At 47.7% G+C, this 19,539-nt stretch overlaps 1 protein-coding gene across 3 annotated transcripts in view; it reads left to right on the top strand.

Annotated features, from left to right (window-relative positions):
• SEPT9 (septin 9) overlaps positions 1-19,539 on the top strand; it is a 238,179-nt gene that overhangs the window by 132,823 nt on the left and 85,817 nt on the right. For all 3 annotated transcript variants that reach the window (XM_006018333.3, XM_006018334.3, XM_006018335.3), the window contains one exon: positions 1,306-1,959. In XM_006018333.3, the coding sequence (XP_006018395.1) occupies positions 1,306-1,959 (654 nt within the window). The remainder of the gene's footprint in view (positions 1-1,305; positions 1,960-19,539) is intronic.

Genomic DNA, 19,539 nt, shown 5'->3' with positions numbered 1-19,539 from the left:
TAGGGAAAGCTGTCTCTGTGCATTAAAGGGACTACAGGAAGTGGTCTGGGTCCCTTGAGACAGGACATCAATGACATGAAAGAGCTTCATTTCAAATAGCACACAGCTGTATGGTGGTGTATGTGCACAGATTACTGCCACCATGGGCTGGAGCTGAGAGACAAAATGATGGTGTGGAGACATAGTGTTATTATAAGTTGATTAAATATAAGTATTCTGTCCTAAGCTCATGGTTGTGAGGCCCAGATATGCTGGGTTTTGTTGCTGGCTCTTTATAAAATCAGGTACATTGTTTACCCTCTCTGATCCTCAGGACATGGGCAAATGAATAAAAAAAAATTATAGCAAGTTAAAAGCCTGGCTGACTTGCAGCACCTATCCATGCGTCCAGTCTTACACTGCAATAAGTGGAAACTACACTTCCCTCAGTGCACTAGGGCTAAGTTACTACTGCTTAGCTTCCACTTATCACTGAGAAACAGTGGGCACATACACAGTTACCATGTCAGCTGTTCTGCAGTAAATCCATGCCCTCTTTTTAACCAATTGAATTTATTCCTTTGTACATACCCTCATGTTTCCCCATCGGTACAGTGAGGACTATGATAGCTTGTACTGTATTAGGGCTTTCTGGATCTTTTTTTAAAATGCTTTGCTTTGTTACTAAAACATGACTTAAGCTTTTCTCTTTCCCACCCTTCTTTTTCGTTGGCATGTGTGCCTGGGATTTCTGGTCCCCATCTGGTCTGGATGCTTTAATGAGGGTGGATTTGTGTTATTTTACTGGAAGGCATCCCCTATATTTACTTTTGCATCCTTTGGGGTGGAAGAAGCAGTGATTCATTATTCAGATTGAAACCCAAGCCCCATCCACATTGTCTTGTGCCTCGTGAAGTCATCTACATGGCTACAAAGCTGGTGTAGGAGCTCTAGCCCTCATCAGCGGAGAGCTCTAATACAACAGCAACCTACACCCAGCGTTATGCAGGCAGATGTGATGGTGCTAGGTTTGTGGCAGAGGAGATCTCAGGCCTAGTGACCTGAGCCATCTGTTTTCTAAGAATTGGGATTCCTGGGTTTGGGTCCTAACTTGGCACTAACTTGCTGTGTTTTATTGGGCAAATTACATCAGCTTTCTGTTTCTGAGTTTCCCCATGTGTTAAATATAGGTATTAATCCTGGCTTACCTAACTGGTGTGGAGGGAGGCCATGAGGATTCCTGAATGTTTGTAGAGTGCTTTGATACCATCAGATGGAAGACAACAGCTTTCTTAATTAATTCTGAATTTTATTTCTGTTTTTCAGCTCTGAAGAGATCTTTTGAGGTTGAGGAGGTCGACCAGTCTTCAAATTCCTCCACTCCACAAAGACGAACCCCAAACCCCCTCCTCAGGTCTGCTGTATCCAGCTCCACGCAGAAATTCCAGGATCTTGGTGCCAGAAATTCAGAACCAGCTGCCAGACATGGAGAGTCACCGGGTCAGAGGTCGCCCAAGTCCTCCCTGAGGAGAGTGGAGCTCTCTGGACCCAAACTCCCTGAGCCGGTGTCCAGAAGAACAGAAATCTCCATCGATATCTCATCCAAGCAAGTGGAGAATTCCACTTCGGGGCTCTCAAGGTTTGGCCTCAAGCGAGCAGAGGTGCTGGGGCACAAACCTCCTGAGCCCACACCAAGAAGGACTGAAATCACTCTAGGCAAGTCCCAGGAGCCATCTCTCCGGAGGATGGAAGCCCCCACCTCAAAGATCCCAGAGATGCCTCAGCGGAGAGCTGACACCACCCCCGCGCCCGATGTCACCACCAAGCGAGTAGAAATCCAGGTAGCGAAGGCTGCAGAGGTCCCAACCCCACCAGTCCGGCAGATGGAGAATTTGGAGCCTTCCTTGACCAGTCAGCCTCTCCAACCAGAATCAAAGCCACAACCAGTAATGGCTGAGCATCCGCCAAAGAGCGAAGAAGGTAAGTAGATCCCTGGGAAGATGGTTGTGTAATATGGTGCTAAATGCGTGCGTTTGTTCTCTAGCTGTCCCTCTAGGAAGATAAGAGCCTTCTAGTTGTCCCTCTCTCAGCCTTTGTGGCAAGGTTGAGTGGTTTTGGTGTTGAGGCTTCTGCTTTCCATACCGCCAGGTAACTAAACGTGGTTCTGGCACAGGTGACTCTGTTGGGGATGTTAAAACTGCCAGTGTACCTGCAGCACGGTACCATGAGACTGCACAGCCTGCATCAGGTAGAAAGAGAAAACGGTGAAGGTCCACTTGCCCTCAGCTGCCTGCAAGAAGGGACACTTCTGACTCTACTAGTCCTAGTTTTCAGCTCGTCTGCCTTGCCAGCGTCTCTGTGTGAAAAACCTTTGGCCCATTGTGGTGATGTGGTTGGAGGGCGCTTGACATCCACATTACTTGCTGTTTCATTTTGTTGCTAATGGCTGTGCATTATGTCAATATTTTTTGTCATGCTGAGGCAAAAAGCAGCCTCTCAATTAGCAGAAATCAAGATCTCTCTCCTTCTGGTCCTGGGAACAAGAGACTAAAAACCGTGTCATGGACTGGAGCCACTATTCAGCTGGAGCCCTGTTTTATATTAGCACTGTTGTGTTTTCAATTAATCCTGCATTAGACATTAAAGCCAGCTGCCCTCCCCCACCAGGACTGGAGCCTTCATTTATTTCCCCCCTTTAACATGAGACTTCTTTTCCAGCTTTTTAATTATTTTTCCATTCCCCATCATTGATTCCTTCCCTCCTCTGCTAGGTGCAGCATTTGTGTCTGAGGCCATAACCTCCCCTCCCCACCCTGCTCCTCTCCACGACACACAAATGTATTAATTATGGGGTGGAGTGTTGCTGTTGAAACTGGACCCTGGGAGGTCTTTGCTAGGCCACTGAGTTAAACAGCCCTTCCCACCCCCTCCCCTTCACTCCCTAGCCCAGCTGGGAGTTGACCAGTCTTCCTTACAAGGCAATTTTGGGCCTTTGCAGCTCTTTCCTTAGTTGCTTTGTTAGCTCTGAACAGTGGTTGAAGATGACTGGTGCTGAAGGCAGTTCTCTCCTCCTGTCCTCTCTGCTACAGTTATCCTTTGTGGCCATGTAGACTCTACAAACGGTATCCAAGCTTCCTGCTGTATTTGCCATTACCTCTCTGGAGCTTCTGCATCCTCCCTGCTCAGTGTCTTCCAGCCAGGCCGGTTGCCTTCAGAGGCTTGTTAGAGTAGTTTTGCTTGGGGAATGCTGGCCTCTGGTTACACTTGATCCAGTGGGCAACACCATTTCCTCCTCTCCTCTTCTGTCACTGGCAGCTGGACCCTCTAGTCACTGCTATGTTGGGGCTTGGGAGATGGGCGTTGGCTTTTCAGGGTGGCATTAGCACTTGACTAGGCTACCTTCTGCTCAGAAGTTTCCACAGAAAAGGAAACTACATTGTCCAATGAAGAAGCTATATTGGGCCCGTCTGTTCCTCCGGCATAGGTCTCAGCTGTGTTGTACCATCTGTGGAATAACAATCCTATGGTCTCATGCAGATCTCTCTGTGCCTACTGATTGGGTCTTCCTGCATCTGAAACTTGCTGCCTATGACCCTCTCCCTGACTTACGGGATACTGTGGCCTCTAAAAAGGCTTCTCTCCCCATCCTAGTGCCCAGAGAGAGCGTTGAAGGGAGTCTTTTGTATATGTGAAGGCAGGTGGGGGAGTTGGTCTCTGTCAGCAGGATTGCAGCAGGGGAATAGGGAGTGGTGCCCTGTTGTAGCTGATCTTGTTGGCAGTGGCAGGTTCACAGCCCCATTGAAAATCATCAGGCTCAGAGTACATCAAGTTGGTCCCCCCCAAGGCTGAGGTGTCAAGAGAAGCCATACTTTCATCACAACTTGCCCCAGGTCAGATGGGAGAGTTTATTATAAAAATATATCTCTTAGATATATGCATAAAATTATATATATCTACACTCTTATTCATAAACCAAAAAGGAAAATCATAAACCCGTTATACTGTACGTACCCGTACAAAGGCCCGCTGGCGTCCTGAAACCATTACAATATGCGCACCCATGTACTCGCACCCAAGTCCACTGGTCTTTCAGACTTGACACCACAGTCCCTTCATCCCCACCCCCGTTACAGGGTTACAAGTGTTAGTTCATCCGTTGTCTGCGTCGCTGTTGCTCCAGCTCCCACTGGAGAACTTGCTGCTGCTGTCCTCGGATCCAGTCGTCTCTGCTTCCTCTCCACTGTCGTGCTTCCCCGCTGCGGGGAAGCTGGAAGATCCTGTGCCGAGAGTCTCCCTGACAGGCGCCCCAGGTCAGATGGGGAGTTGGTTACAAAGCTGGGATTAGACCGTAGCGGTCGTGACTCTTGTCCCCTCCTCTCCAAGACTTGCAGCACTGGTGAAGAACTGGTGATGCCCCTTTACCTTGTGGGCTTGTAGCATTTTAGAAAGAAAGGAAAATCCCCCCAGGACAGCTGCAGTCAGGTCAGTAGACAGTCTCCAACTGTGCACAGCTGAGCAAAATCTCAGAAATGAGTGCAATCCAACCCACTTTGGGTTTAGTATAACATGAGTAATCCCCTCAAAGACCATCCACTCAGCTGGATGCTTGATGAGCCTGATCCTGTCAAATACAAAGCACTTTCAAGGAGGTGTAGATCATCCTCTTCTCTCACTGATGCTGATCTCAGCACTGCACAGAATTGGGCCCTTTGCTAGGGCCTGGAGACAGAACCTAAGCTGCTGAATCCCCGGACAGCTGCCTGTCAGAAGGGATATCTTTGAACTAAAGGAAGCTCCCGAATCCTGGGACAGCTGCTGAGGATGAGGTTTGCACAATGGCACAGCTGTCTGGGGTAAGATTTACAGAACAAGACAGCCATGCTCCCTCATCTCATACAAAAGAGGCTTTCAGTCCCCGAGCGACCCTGTGTCCAATGGAAGAGCCAAGAAGCAGAGTCAAAAGGCTAAGAAAGGGTCTTCTTCCTTATCCCCCCTCTTGAGCTCAGATTTACAGCCTAGAAGCTAGTGAAACAAACCCTCTGCTCCCCCTGCAGCCTCCAGCTGCCCTTCCTCTGCCGGCAGATCAAAGCTGCCTGCGAAACTGCTGCTTCCTGGGCTGGTTTCAGTCGGACCCCGTTCTGAGGTATCACATACCATTTGCTCCCCTATATCTGCACCAGTGAGTGCAGACAAAGAAAGACCCCTCCATCCATGGTCTGTGACACTGCCCATCATTTGTCCTGCTTGGCAGTCAGTCTCCTGCCACATTAGGGGAAAAGGGCCCTGATCAGCACTTGGCTTCCTGAGCATGATCCAGGGGAGTAGAGCAGGTATCTGAGAAATCCCATGTTTGCTCAAGCAGAGCAGGGAACTTGCAGCATAGGGACTGTGAGAGTGGTGGGGTTCCCTTAATGAAAGTGGTATACAGCATGTGCTTCTAGGAACCCTTTTGTGGAGATGCTCAACTTAACCCTTCTTCACACAGGTTCTCAGGTGGGGGGTGGAGAATGCCTGGGATGAGGGAAGAAAGAGAAAGGAGTTGCCTTTTGGGGGTTGCTCTACTACTTGATTATAAAAGCCTATCGGTTCCATTGGCTACCATTTTGCATGGTCCAAGACTTCCTGGCTACCTAGACACCGATCTGCCTGAGCAGGTCCAGTGGTGATGCCATCATTGCATCTGGGGGTTCAAGGTCATGGACTAAAACTCAAGGAGCCATAAAAGACCTGTGATGTTTAGTAGCTGAAACAGGAAGTCCTAATAGCCATCCTCTTCCACTGGGAAAAAGCAGTGGTGACTCTTGGTCAGGAAGCAGGTGGCTTTTGCCATCTGTGGCTGAGGGGTGAAGGAAGGAACCTGCCATCTTGGGTTGGGATGTGATTTGCCATCATGCCAAACAACTGGAGATCTTCCCTGACCATGGAAATGCGTGGAACAGCCCATAAGAAAAACAGGCTCTCAAATGTGTCCTGTGTGGAACTAAGATGGGGATGGGTTTCCATTTGGTCTCTGAGATTGGCTGCAGGGAGTTTTTATTTGAAGGTTCATGAAAGCTCAGTGACACACCTGCTTTCAGCATAAGGGAGGCAAGGGCTGAGAGCACAGTCTTCAGACACCGTCCAGCAGCATGGGGCAAGCCGATCTGCAGTGCAGAATGAAGGGTGTTCCCTCTGGATACAGGTGAAGCTCAGTAGATCTCTGAACCCACTGGAACCCTGCTCTTGCAGGGACTTAGGATGTCAGACTCTTGTTACCTGGCTCACTGGTCAGAAGAACCATCTGGACCGATTCCCTTCTTCCTCTAGCCGGTAAATGCTCCCAGAGACTGGGTCACATCAGATGATCACACAGTGCTGGAAACTCCTCACTGCTCCTGCCCCTCCAGCAGAACCTTGCAAACGGTGAAGAAGGGAAGCTGTTAACAGCTCATGGCTGTCTCTGTTAACAGCTCATGGCTGTCTCCGGCCTGTTACTGAGACCTGGCTTTATTTCCCCAGAGCTTCATCTGTCAGCAGCTCAGCTGTGTTCCTGTGCTGCTAGCCTCCTACCCCTCATCCCAGCCCCACTGCTTTTGCTGGAGGCATCCAGGAAAGCATATGATGCAGGAAGGGGCCAGTTGGAGGAAGAGAGCTGTCACCTGGAGCTGAGCTGTTCAGAGGCAAACCACAGAGAAAAGGAAACCAAACAAGCAGAGCAGTTAGCTATGGGGAAACTGCTGTGGGGAGGCAGTTAGTTTGTGTGAGTGCAGGAGTGTTCAACTGTGTAGCTTCAAATGCCATTTGGCTGTTAGCCAGGAGCAGGAGAGCTGGGCTAATCACCTATTAATTTATGTTCATATTTAAATCCAAAGAGCATTGTGCACAGATTGGAAATCTCTGTCTTCTTTTTATTCCCCTCTCCATTTACTCGCTTTAGTCTAATGCTGCTCTGATGGCCCTGGAGACTGAAGCCCCCTCTAGTATATGTATCCTAGAGCAGGCAGCAGCAATGCAAATATTTCCTCCCTCCAGAGCACTCCAAGCCTGATCTGAATGGCTCCGTCCTAGGGGAGAAGAGTAGGGTGGTTTGTTATTTGCTTGGCTTTTCTTCTGAGAAGGCCCAGACGGGTGGTGGCCTCACTCGCTGTGTACAACTGGGTTTTTTTTTTGTTGAAAAAAATATCCATATCTATCTATATAGTTATATATATATATATATAGATGTAGTTTTATATATACATATAGATATGTATCTATATCTAGCATAAGCTTTTCTTCACACAAACCACATTTAAAGCCTGCGCACCCATTACAGTAAATGCACCCATGGAACCGCACTCCTGCACACCTGTCCGCAGTCCTTTCCCTAACCCAATCGCAGTCTCTTAGTCCTACCCCTGATTTTGGGGTTTACATTCTCAGTTCACTCACTGTCATTGTCGCTGTCACTTGCAACTGTCACAGTGTTGCTTCCACTGTACGAGTGACCGCACACACCCTTCAAACTGGGCTGGAGGCACTCGCGTGAGCTCTGTCACCCCTTTCCACCAGCACAAGGCAAGCATAACTTTACCCCTGGTGCATTTCCTTACTGTGACGTGCCTGCTCCTGTGGTAACTTGTTGGTGCTGGGTGCTTGTCATTTTGGTGTTTTCCCTTCTTGAGTGCAGGCTTAGAGACTGCCTCTCTTCTGTTTTTACTGCCATGGCAACACCTGTGCACTGCCTCCCTGATGCCCCTTTCTAGACCCCTGCACGTGTGTGGGTCACACCTGGCTGGGAGGAGAGGTGCATCGGTGACACCCTGCACCCACTAGCTGCTTCTGTTTGCCTGAAGCCTGTATCTGGGCTCTGTTGCCTTTGTTGGCTCAGCAGACGGTGTGATGGGAGTTGTGTTAGCTGCGCTGCTAGAATTCCCTTTTGTTTCATCTCCGGGACACAGGAACCATGGGGGGAGGAGGCTGGGCCATGATGGCTATACACGCTGAAGTGCTGTGGCATGGGGCATCCCTGATACCTCCACAGTGGAGGGCTTTTGAGGGCTTCCCATTGGCTTGGGTAGATGCCAGCCAAATCCTTCAGGAGGAGCTTTGTATAACTTGCCCTGACTAATTCTCTTCCTTGCATGTACTTTGTCATCTTGAACATGTTGCATGTGGTGCTCTCTCCGCATACCTCGGTATGTCAGTCTGTAAAATGAGTGTAATCCTTACCTACTTTTTTGGAGGCAGTGGTGCTTAATTCACCTCTTTTAAACTGCTTTGCAGTCCCGGGTGAAGGATATAACAGAGGTTGAGACTGGTGTTGAGTAACCAAGGATCTTCACTGCAATTTCAGAGCAGATTTATGAGTCCTGAGGGCAACTGGGTGGAGACAGTTCATGGAGGAAGATGCAGATAGTTGTCAGTGTCTCTCCATTTGCAGCTCTCTGCTGATGAACAGATTTAAAGCTCCAGGGTGATCGAATTGTCCAGCAAACTCCCGGGCACTAGATGTAGTTTGAAAAGGAAAGAATATCAACTGTTTCTTTTTGCTGGTTCTGATGTCTGGTGAGGAAAACGAGAGAAGGAGTTCTGGGTAGAAAGCAGCTCAGTTCCCTCCAGGGCTGGGGAGAGAGAGTGTAAATAAAATAAATAGCAGGGACAGGAATGCTTAGGATTTGCAGAGAGACGTGGAGGAGGTTTAGGATTGTCACTGGAGGGCTTACAGCAACGCAGATCGGTGAGGCAGAAGATCACCCAGATCTTTAACTTTTAATCTGCGTGCCTTCCAAGCCATTGAAGAAGTGTCCTTGTGGCTGGAGCAGCTGCCTGGAAGGCAGGACTTTTGGGGTCTGTCCCAGGCTGCTGCCAGTTTGCTGTGTGAGGCAGGTCACTTTTTACCTGTCCCTCATTTTCCTTTTATGTGATTTTTGGGGTGCTGATACTTGCCCGAGGAATTGGTGCAAGGCAGGCAGTGGCAGAATGAGCTTGAACCTCTGCAACGTGGACCTCTTTCTGGTGAAAGCACAGTCCCTTTTTCCAAGCCCTTTCAGTCTTCATCCTCTCTGAGGTTGTGGAGGGCTGTTGGTGGTTTTCCTGCTGCGGGCAAGTAGACTGAGAGCTCCAGCTCCTTTAGTGCTGACCAACTAACTGCTTCCAGATGGCAGAAAATTTCTGCCACTAGTGATGTGGGGCTGGACTGGAGCAGAGCTAGTGACACCGAGATGAAAGTTTCCTTCTCTCATTCTCTGTCCTATCTCCCTCAGTCATCTTGGTCTTTTCCACTAAAAGCTGCAGCTTTAGTCTCTTCTGAGAGAGTGACTGCATGATTAACCCATGGATGTATGGCTTTTACTAGGATGTTGCTGCTCCCAGAGGCAAATACAATTTTTCCTAACCTGTAAATTCTTTCAATGCTGTGTCCCTGCTTCCCCCAGCTTTGAACCCGTTTAACTCTCTTATGACTGAGGAAAGAGACCTGTGTTTGCATTTACCCCGCAGTGGGCATTTGTCCACTTTTTCACAGTCACCTCCTGCTCTGGTTCCAGGGGTGAACCACTTTTTCCAAGGACTCTGGCTTTGGTAGATCTACTAGCTCAAGTGGCATGGGCAGCCTCTGTGTGTGGCATGTAGCACAGGCAGCACAGTGGCAAATAGGGCAGGGAGCAGAAAGAAGAGCAGCAGATCAAGCAAGGGAGGGTGATCCAAGTGGCACACCTCCAAAAAGGTTGGTCCCCACTGCACAAGATAGTGTAGTGCAAGTCACCCAGTACATAGTGGGAGGAGAGAGAGGTCAATGCCTTAGCTGCTGTCTGCGGCCCCCAGGAGTCTCAAGCTGGCTCTGTCTACCCTCAAGGGTAATGTGGCTCATTTCTCAGTATTTGCTCAGAGAAAATGTATGGATGTAATTGCAAGAGTATGCAAAGGGCAGCTGAGCACTATAACAGACGTTACTGGAGTCAGGAGAAACCAACCCCTGCCAGAGAGAGAGAGATGCATAACTCGGGGAGCTCCGATCCATGTTACATGACTGGGGTGAGGGAAAACCCATCCGTTTCTTCCCAGTGCTCCTGTGCATCATACCTTCATCACAGTTATTTTGGTTAAGTCCCCTCAAACCCCATCCTTGGGCTTCCTGAGTTGCCATGTTTATATATTGCGGCCTACTAGCTTTGTCAAGGACATAGCACAGTTTAATGTCGCCTTGTCTTCATAGCTTCAGTCTCCTGCCCTTGGCCACAGTCTCTTGCTGCTTCCTGTCTAGCTGTTTTTTTTTTCTCTTAAGCAGTCTTCTCAAGGTAGATAAGCCAAGGCAGATGAAATAACTGTGGTAACAGGATGTCCGTACAAAACACGAGCCCACCCTCCATCTGAAGCAGCTGCTTCTGGTCTCTTCCAGAGACTGGTTGAGGTGGACCACTGGCCAGGTTCATGGAAACAGTCACTGTATTCCTGTAGCTGGGCTTGAGCTGTGTTGGAGCTCAGAGGATTACTAATAACGTTTTAACAACATATTTTCTCATGGAAGCTGTTGCCGTCCTCCCTGGGTTCTTCTGGACCGCCCGAGGGACTGCCCGGGATTTTGAGGCAAGGTGAGCTGGGTTGCCAGCCCCTCTTTACAGCCCCTTTAGGTTCAATAATTTCAGGAAGATTTGTTGAAGTGCTTGAGCTTTAGACACTGATCCAAACCAAACCCACACTTCAGTGCTCCTTTGCAGCCCACCTGCCTGTGTCCCTGAATGTCACTCAGAGCTGATGAAAGTGGTTGTACAGTCTCAACCCCACAGAAGTCTGTAAAAGGAGACCTCCAGAAAAGAAAAAAAAGGGGTCCATGGTTTCTAGGAGGACCTTTGGGGCAAAGGGGAGAGGAATGCCTCACTAGGGAGGCATGTAGCCCCCTCCTCAATTAGTGTTAATGGTCATTCCACTAATTAAGCTAACCTATTTTAAGGCATTTTTGCTGTCTGCTAGGGCTTCCTGTTTCACAGTTTCTCCCACTCTCCCTCCACGTCCCATGCCCTGCACACAGGACACTCATTTAAATGTGCACCAGCCAGCCTCTGAAATCTGGGTCTGTCCTGGCCAAACCAGGATGTATGGTCACCCTATCCCTATGGCCTTGAGGAGCGGACTGTGTTAATTCCCTGGTCCATCCAGAGAGGCTTAGCACTAGCCAAGCATCATGGTGTCTCTCTTGCTAAGGCCCTGTCAAGATGAAGTTGACTGGTTAGCTTTGGTTGCCTAAGTGCAGCCAGGGTTTTAAAAAGATTTAAAAGTTAATAAACACAGCAACTCTACCCAAGAATTGTGGGTCGGGCTTTGTGGATAAACAGTGAGTAATCGTTTCCAAGTCCCTGAGCTGCACAGCAATTTAGCTGCGCTGAGAGATTAAAGCTTCAGGGAAACATTTCCTTAATACCAGCAGACACATTTGGGCTGGGTTACGAGTTGTATATTTTTTCTTAAACAGGAAAGAGCCTACAGCCTCAGATCCCAAACAGAGAGGGACTGAAAGTGGAGGAGTGGGGGTGAAAAACACACAGAGGCCAGATATGCACATGTGGGGCAGGTGCCAAGCATGAGATAATCTGGAAAGATGAAAGCATGCAGCGCCAATTATCCGGAAAGAGCGAGAGCAAGAGCGTGCACATATGAGGGCAAGAGAATCTCATGCCATTGCAAAAATGACCTAGCAGTGACAGTTACCAGTCTCCAGAGCCAGCGTGGGCACAGATAGGGAGCAATGTCTGAACACGGTAATGGTCCTATGCAGTTAAGGCCAAGAAGTAGATCATTATAAGCATGTGTGATGATCACAAGCCAATGATTCTTCTGGTAAATTGATCCTGCAGTCTCTGAAGTGTTTCCTGTGTAATGGAGAGAGAGATAGTTAACTGTGTTAGTCTGGAGTCGGGCAGTAGGCAGGGTAGGCTTGCACTTTAAAATCAGTGGAGACATACCTGCTCTGCTTTAAAATAGGGGGCTAGCAGTTTAGAGCTCAATACAAGCTCCAAAAACTACTATGAAGTCTAGTAAATTAGCTGCCTTGTGCTCCATGCTGCCGCAGCTGAGCTGCTCCCAGTACTCAAGCCAGCTAATTTAAGGCTAGCCCGGGTATCTCTGCATTGTACTGCGATCACTTCTGTGACTGCAGTGTTACTGTCTCAAGCTGCTATTAATATTTTTGACATAACAGATACCCACCCCTTTATTCCCAACCCTTCCTCCTCTTCCCCGCCCCCTCCCAAATGTGAATCAGGGCCAAACTTTGAATTTATTTCCTCTTATTTAACAGGTTCAGTGTCTCATTTTCTCGCTTCATTGTGAGCCAAATGGAAATGAATGAAGGAATTTGTTTGCCCCATTGTATGTCCCTGTGGGTCTGCTGTCAAGGGGTGACCTCATCAGCTGAGATCTCTGATCTTGTAGAATAGGCTCCCAGAGGAAGTGGTGGAGCCCCGTTGCTTGAGTCATTTCGCTTTGGACTAGACTGAACACTAGATGTTGTGCTGCAGGGGCCATCCAGCACTGGGCTAGATGATCTAACTAGTTTCTCTTGTTTCTAATTTCAATGCATCAGCATGAGAGTTGCCTCTAAAACTTTCCAAGAAAAATGCTGGGATGAGTGTGCTTGGGGTCTCTAAAGGTCAGGTCCCTTGTGTTCATCCAAAAAGCAGCGGCACAGCCTGCTGGGATGCTGCCTGAATATAAAGGATGCTGAAGGAAGAGTGCCACCTATTGAGCCTCTGACTCATCCTCCATGGCTTTACCCCTTGAATCACCATTTAGATTTATTCTAAGTAGAAGTAACACAGAAGAGGCCCAGGCTCCATTTCAGTAAGCTGTTTTTGTGCTGCTGCAATCTAGTAAAAGGACCTCAGTGTAAATGAGAATCAGTCCCCCCCCTCCCCCCACTCTGATTTTCATAGGTAGAAATGATTACATGAGGGACCAGGCAGAGGAGAAGGGGATTTTATCTTTTAATGAAAGGACTTCCAGGCTATTGCAAATCCACTCTGTGTAGCTCATGATAATGGTCACAATAGGAATACAAGGCAGTAAGGCTCTGGGATTTACTCTCACCCATTGATTCCTTTGGCCTCTTTAGATTTTTGCTCATTTAGCTTAATAATCTTGCAGGCAGATAAGATTTTAAAAGACTTATCTTGGCTGAGATATAAAAGAAGTTCCACTTTGATCTCTTCCAGTTCCGGGTAAGCCATTAACACGTGATTTCAGTGCAGCCTGCCAACAGGCCACATTTACCACCTGAAAGAAATAGGATAAGAATTGACTTGCCCAAATGAAACAATTGGCTTTTAAACTTTTTATAGATCCCTGGTCCTGTCTAGCATGATGTTGCTGTTGGCCAGCACTAGATAGGGTAGGTTGGGTAACGTGCCAGGACAATAATCCATATAAAAAGAGTCGAAGAACTGAATTAAGATTGTACAGAGATAACTTTGTTTTGGGAACATCGAACTTCACTGTGATCAAACAAGATAACTTGACAATTGGCCAGATTGTGTTCTTCTCTCCTCCCTCACATACAAACACAAACACTTGCACACACAGATTACTTCTTAGAGTACAAGATGTTGCAACTAAGCTGGGCTGAATGTGGCTATAAATGGAAGAAGCAGCTCATCTTGGAGTGGAGCCTATGATAAGACTTTTTTGGGCCTAGTTTTTTGTTCCATCTGCTGTTACATTTAAAGAAGGGAATTGGGATGGGGGCTACTGTCTTTTAGGTCAGTTTAAAAAGTGCATTTATTTGTTGGTCTCCTGAAGAATGTCTCTGAGGAGGAGTTCCCTGGGTTTTTTCTGGGGTTGCATACAAAGATGGCTCGTTCCATTGAGTTGTTTTAATTCTTTCCTGGGGTGGGGGGTAGACCTGGACCATGCCAAGAACCAAGGCTGTACCGAAGGGTTTGGCTCAGCTGTCCAGACTGAAACACCATGCAGAGCACTGCAGCTAATGAATTCTGCACATATGAAAAGAAAAGTACATAGCAAACCATATAAGGATCTTGTGACTATCACGAAGTAAGAATAGGATTTTCTCACTGGCTTGGGTCCTCTTTGGCTTTGTTTTCCCACTGGTTGCTTCAGAATGAAGAAAGGGTGCAGCCTTCTGGCCTAGTGAAGGCAGCACTTGCCTCTGGAGTGAAAACTGGTTGAAGCAAAGGAAGATTTTTCAGCCCCCGTGGTTCTAGAAGGGTCGATGCTCGAGTGAGCATTGAGCTAGTATTCTTGCATTGAGCTAGTTACATTGAGCTAGTATTCTTGGGCATTTTTACATATGCAAGCGCCACAGCGCCGGGACCATTGAAAAGCACCTGGTGCTTCAATGCTTACAGTTGTATAAGCAGCAAAATGTGCTTCCTATTCCTGGGTCCCAAGTGTTTATGGGATGATGGTCTCAGCATAGTCCTTGGCAATGCAAATAGCAAAACAGCACTACAGATTTTTCAGTCTGCTTAGGAGAGGTGGGGGAAGAAGTGCATGTGGGGCAGAGTTGTTACAGATCAGGATGGAGGTGTACTTGCAGAGCTGTTTGATACCTTGTAGTGAACAGGGAGGCTCCAAGCTTCTCAATGAGGTGCAGCGCACCGTGTGTTGGGATCCTAGGTCTGGCTTTAACCAAGGGAAGCTAATCCCTTGATTTCATAAACTTTGAAGCTTCATATGCAAATTAAGATGCATACACAGTGCCTACCTATGTCACACAAGTGACATCTAGTCCTTTCCTGGCACTTCCAAAGAGCCTGAAGAAACCAACCCTGATTCAGAGCCAGTTGATTTGGCCCATTTGAAACCTCAACCTTTGTCTTTCTTTGAGACCAGAGCAGCAGGGCTTGGGCAGGCAGCATTTTCTTGACATTCCCTGTGATTATCACTTTCTTTATACATGCTGCACACTAATCCCAGAGTGGGGCCAAGGAGATGGAGGTGATAAGAGACATTCCAGCACCGCAGAGCTGTGTATACTACCAGCCCTTGTTATCTGCGGCACAGCAGTATTTTATACTTCCCTCAGGACTCTGGCCCCGTTACGTTGCATTGTCCTGTGATCAACTCATGTTGGGCCGTCATTTACTTATAAAAATGGATCCACATTTCCTTACTTGTAATGACATTGCTGTTGTATCTAAGCTGGCCCAGGAAGGAGTGTGTGTGAAGCAAGATGGAGAGGTTAAATAATACATTTACTGGGCAAACTTCAGAGTTGGCATTTAACGTAGGCTGCATCTGCTTCTTTCCCAGACCTGTGGAGGAAGATATTTTGTGGCCAGAGGCTTGCTAACATCTCCCCCAGCTAAAATCTTGGTCCAATAAAAGATATTGCCTCCCTTCACAAATTGTACTTCTCAGTGTTCACTTGACTGTCTTCTACAGTACTTCAGTCTTTAGGATGGATCCATCTTCTCTCCTTTCTACATCCCTCCTTGCTGTCCAGGAAATAAAACAAATGCCGCTTAATTTACTCTTAAAGAAAAGTTCAGTGTTGGGAGACCTGAAGACAGAGAAAGATCAAATTAAAGTCTTGAAGGGCATGTTGCCCTGGAAGGGATAGGTTTTGAAAAGAGTTATTTACACACAGTAAGAGGCAAGGAGTTTCTTGATTGTGATTGAATTACAGCTTTGACCTCCTGAAGCGAAAAGAATTGTGCAGATACACTCAGATGCATCCTTTCAGCTAGCTTTTTCCAGTATGCTTAGATCTAGAGGAATTGCACAGGTATTTGTTGCAAGTTAGGATTGACACTGCTTTGCCAGTCCTTGGACCCAGTGTGCGGTTGCTTTCTATGGGCAGTTTTATTTTCTGAGTGTGAATTTTCATTCACTCATTCATGGATCTTGGAGCTGCTCTCTCAGGCAGAGGATAGGTCATTGCTTTGTAAATACAGCAGGGAGACAGGCTCCTCCAAACTCTTTGCTGGAGCCCTGGCACAGAAAATTTAAAAAGCTGGCCAAGCGTCCAAGCATGCCCTTTGGCAGCTAAGACCAAGCAGGCCCACACAGTTGGTGTGCGTGAGAGGGGACTTTCTACCTCCTTCTCTGGCCCTATGAGCCTGGAGTCATTCAGAGTTTCGTTAGTGACTGGCAGGGACATAACCTAGACCTGTAAAGTGCAGCACAGTCTGAAGAATAAAGAGAGGGCTATGCTGGCAGGAGGGCCATTTTGGATCCTGGTTCTGCTATTAACTCACTGCACAGCATGGCCTTATGCAAGTCGTCATGCTGCCATTCCAGTCTCCCCCTTTGTGAAGGTGGGGATAATGGTACTATGTAGTTAGCTGCTGGGGCTGATAAGAGGACTGACCGGTTTGATCCAAGTTTTGCCTCTTCATATGCTGAATGGTACTGTCACTCCTTGAATAGTCCCAGTGGTTTCATTGCGACTACTCATGGGATAAGGTATGTGCTGTGAGCAAAGGTTGGGGTTGGGGTTGAGGTGAAGGTAGTTGGTTATTAATGTGTACACAGCTTCTAGAAGTGCTGTTATTACTTTATGGGGTTTGCTAGCAGTAGGCACTGAGAAAGTAGAAACCAACCCAGTCCCTGTGATTCTGCTTTTGGGCCCATCTTTGCAAGGTTTCTCCGTTTGTGTCTTGGATGCTAGGTACTAGCCTGGGAGAAGCCAAGATCTTTGTGCTGGGGTGGAAACTAACCTGACAAATCCTGTCAGCAGAATTGCTTAAAAAGGAAAGCAAAAAAAAGAAGGTGCCCTGATCAAGAGAGAGTTAGGGGTAAGCTGGCACTGCTGTAGCTTAATGCACCAGTGGCTCATTTGTGACCTCCTGGACTGGAAAACTCATTAGATCACAAGAGAAAATTAAGTCAGTGGGATTTCACCTCCATCCTGAGCACAGACTTTCCAAGGTACAAATTTGCCCTACTATGCAATTTGAACTTTCTGACATGCTTTGCTCAGGGGAAGAACAGGGGTTCTGCAGATCAGGGTTGGGCTGTGTCAGCAGAGTCTGGCTACTCAGGATGAGGGTGTCTTCCAGCTGGGCAGTGGGAGATTTGCCTGACTGCATTTGAGGGCTTTTAGCAGTTCTGTCAGCTCATCACTTCCACAAGAGCCACACTTTTTCCTTTCTTGTGTAGGAGAGTTTTGTAGCTGTTCTTTTCCATTCTGGTTTTCAAGATTTGATCAAAACAGCCAGTGTTCTTCCTGTTCCCATCCCACACTAAGCTGTGAGACGGAGCTGAGTGCAGTTTATGGGTTGCTTGTGCAGGATAGAGGTGTTTTTGTATAGAGCATAAAGCCAGATTAATCCTTCATCTCATTCTTCCCTGGTCTCATCTGCGAGACTCAGGAGATGTGAAAGGTGTCATCATTAATAAATGGTCCAGACATCTACTGCTGCTACTCCTCCCACCACAGATTAGAGGGCAATTCCTACCATTTAGTCTAAAACGTACTCCATGTAAGTGAAATCTCAGCTCTGTTGAAATTGATTGTATTAGTTCCCGTGGGTTAGGACTTTACCTGATGTCTGTAACACTAGTCTCTGTCAGTGTTGTCAGTTCTCTGAATATTTGATGGTGTTTTCCACAAAGGCCCCTGGCTCATGTTCATTTAAAAGCACCATGGAATCTGATCCTCAATCCCAACAATCGTGCCTCCTTCCAGGTCACGCATGCATGGCTTGAAGCACAATTTGAGGTTTGAGGATCAGATCTCAATCATGCCCAGTCTACTTGCCATTACAGGGGGAGTCCAGGATCATGATCGCAACTTCTGCCTGTACCAACAAGTTGAAAGTTGGGTGTCTGCAGGCCCAGAGCTGGGCCTGATACCCAGCTGACTGCCAGCCCCTAGGGCCTGTTCAAGGCCCTGGTACAGTCCCATGGCTGGAGCCAACAATCAGCTGATTGGCAGCCCCAGAACTGTCACATTCAATTTAAGGCTCCATACAAACCATCTATAAAACTATTCTGCATTATATGTAGAATGCTTTTATGACTGGTTTGCCATTTTATGACATCTTAAATTGGGCGTACCCCTTAACAGATTAACCACAGCATAAATGTTAACTGCGGGGGGAAGGGGATTTAATCACTGGAGTCCTGGGATTAGGTAAAGATGTCTGCTTCCTTTTGGGGAGGGACCAAATATTTCTTGCCCTTTTTTTTTGCAGAGATAAGCTTGCGAACATGACCTGAGTGTACCCAAAATGCTCACAACCTATCTCCAGCCCCCTACGTCCCCAAACTCCTGACTTTTAGTTAACCTTATGATCTTGGTGGGGGGCTGAACTGAGATTTTTGAATACTTCAGTGTGGAGATACTTCTGCTGTGGGAGTCAGCCCAGCTCCACTGGGCCCTAGCAGTAAGCTAAGCATGCTGTTCCCTTCGTGCACTCCCTCCTTCATCTCCTCTGCCACATTAAGGCAGAAAGAAGGGTGAAGGTTACCTTGGAGCTGTTGGGATTTGCCTGGGAAAAAGGAGGAGATCTGAGCACTTTTCGGAGAAAGCACAGCATGTTTAGACAAACTCTGGCTGAACTCACTTCCTCTCACGTCTCAGCGCACTGATAAAGAGGGGCTTGGGGGGTGGGAGTGACCTCACACTGCTAGAGTCTTCTCCGGGGTCACCACCCCATGGAGATCCAGCATCAACCCCTGTCACTGGCGTCAAGGGAGAGGGCAGGGAATGGTTTAGCAATCAGCACAGGCCTCGGGCATTTATCCACCCCTGGCAGTAGATAGTCGCTGGTCTGGGTTGTAATGCTAAAGTGGAAGGGACGCTGGGATTTGAAATGCATTAATGCCATTAGTGAGGTAGTTAATGTAAATACAGCATCTTCCAAGATCACTTCAGGATCCAGGGGAGCTAATCAGCTATGGCTTGGCCTTGTTTACTTTTGGGTTGCTTTTATGTAGCTAGTGACTTTCCCAAGGAACGTGTGACCCACTCGGTGCCTTCTTGCCAGCCGCTCTGGCAGGGCTGTTTTCTGAAGCCTCATGGGTGGGTTCTGCGGTACCAGCCTGCAGACTTCTGCTGCGTGGTGGACAGGCCCGTGCCCTAAGGAGCATCCAGTCAAAAGGCATGAGCACAATAGAGCAAAGAGGAGGAGCAAACGTAGAGTTACGTATGGCCACACGACAGGAAGTATGTTAGGATCAAATCCAGCTCCCATTGAACTTGAAGGGTGTTTTATTGTTGTGTTGCATAAGACAAGTAGTAGTACTTACCAGCTCGGAGTCAGCTGCAGCTCCCTGCTTCAGCCACCCCCGGAGACTGCCTGAAGCATCAAAGCTCTCTGAATCTTTTCCGAAGATTTGGAAAGCTTTGAATCAATTCGGACCTTTAAATGGTCCCCTGATTTAATTCAGATTCAGAGATTCAGCCACCAAATCGGTCCAAATCAAATTGCCACCTGAAGCTTCGCACAGCCCTACTGTAGAGCACTTTCAGGGGCCAGATCAGATGAAAATTGTCATTTATTTCTGCACCTAGAGAGGGTCAGACGTTTATGAAGGGCTTGGAAGCATAAGTTTTAGGCTGGAGATATGGGGAACAACCCCCTTTCTCCTTGTGAAGCCACAGGATTTCCTCCCCACCTCAGTCATGTTCCCAGCAGG

Source organism: Alligator sinensis, unplaced genomic scaffold (genome assembly GCF_000455745.1).
Source record: "Alligator sinensis unplaced genomic scaffold, ASM45574v1 scaffold400_1, whole genome shotgun sequence".
Classification (NCBI taxonomy): Eukaryota; Metazoa; Chordata; order Crocodylia; family Alligatoridae; genus Alligator; species Alligator sinensis.
The sequence above is the reverse complement of the archived record's forward strand: the minus strand, read 5'-3'. Positions and strand labels throughout refer to the sequence as shown.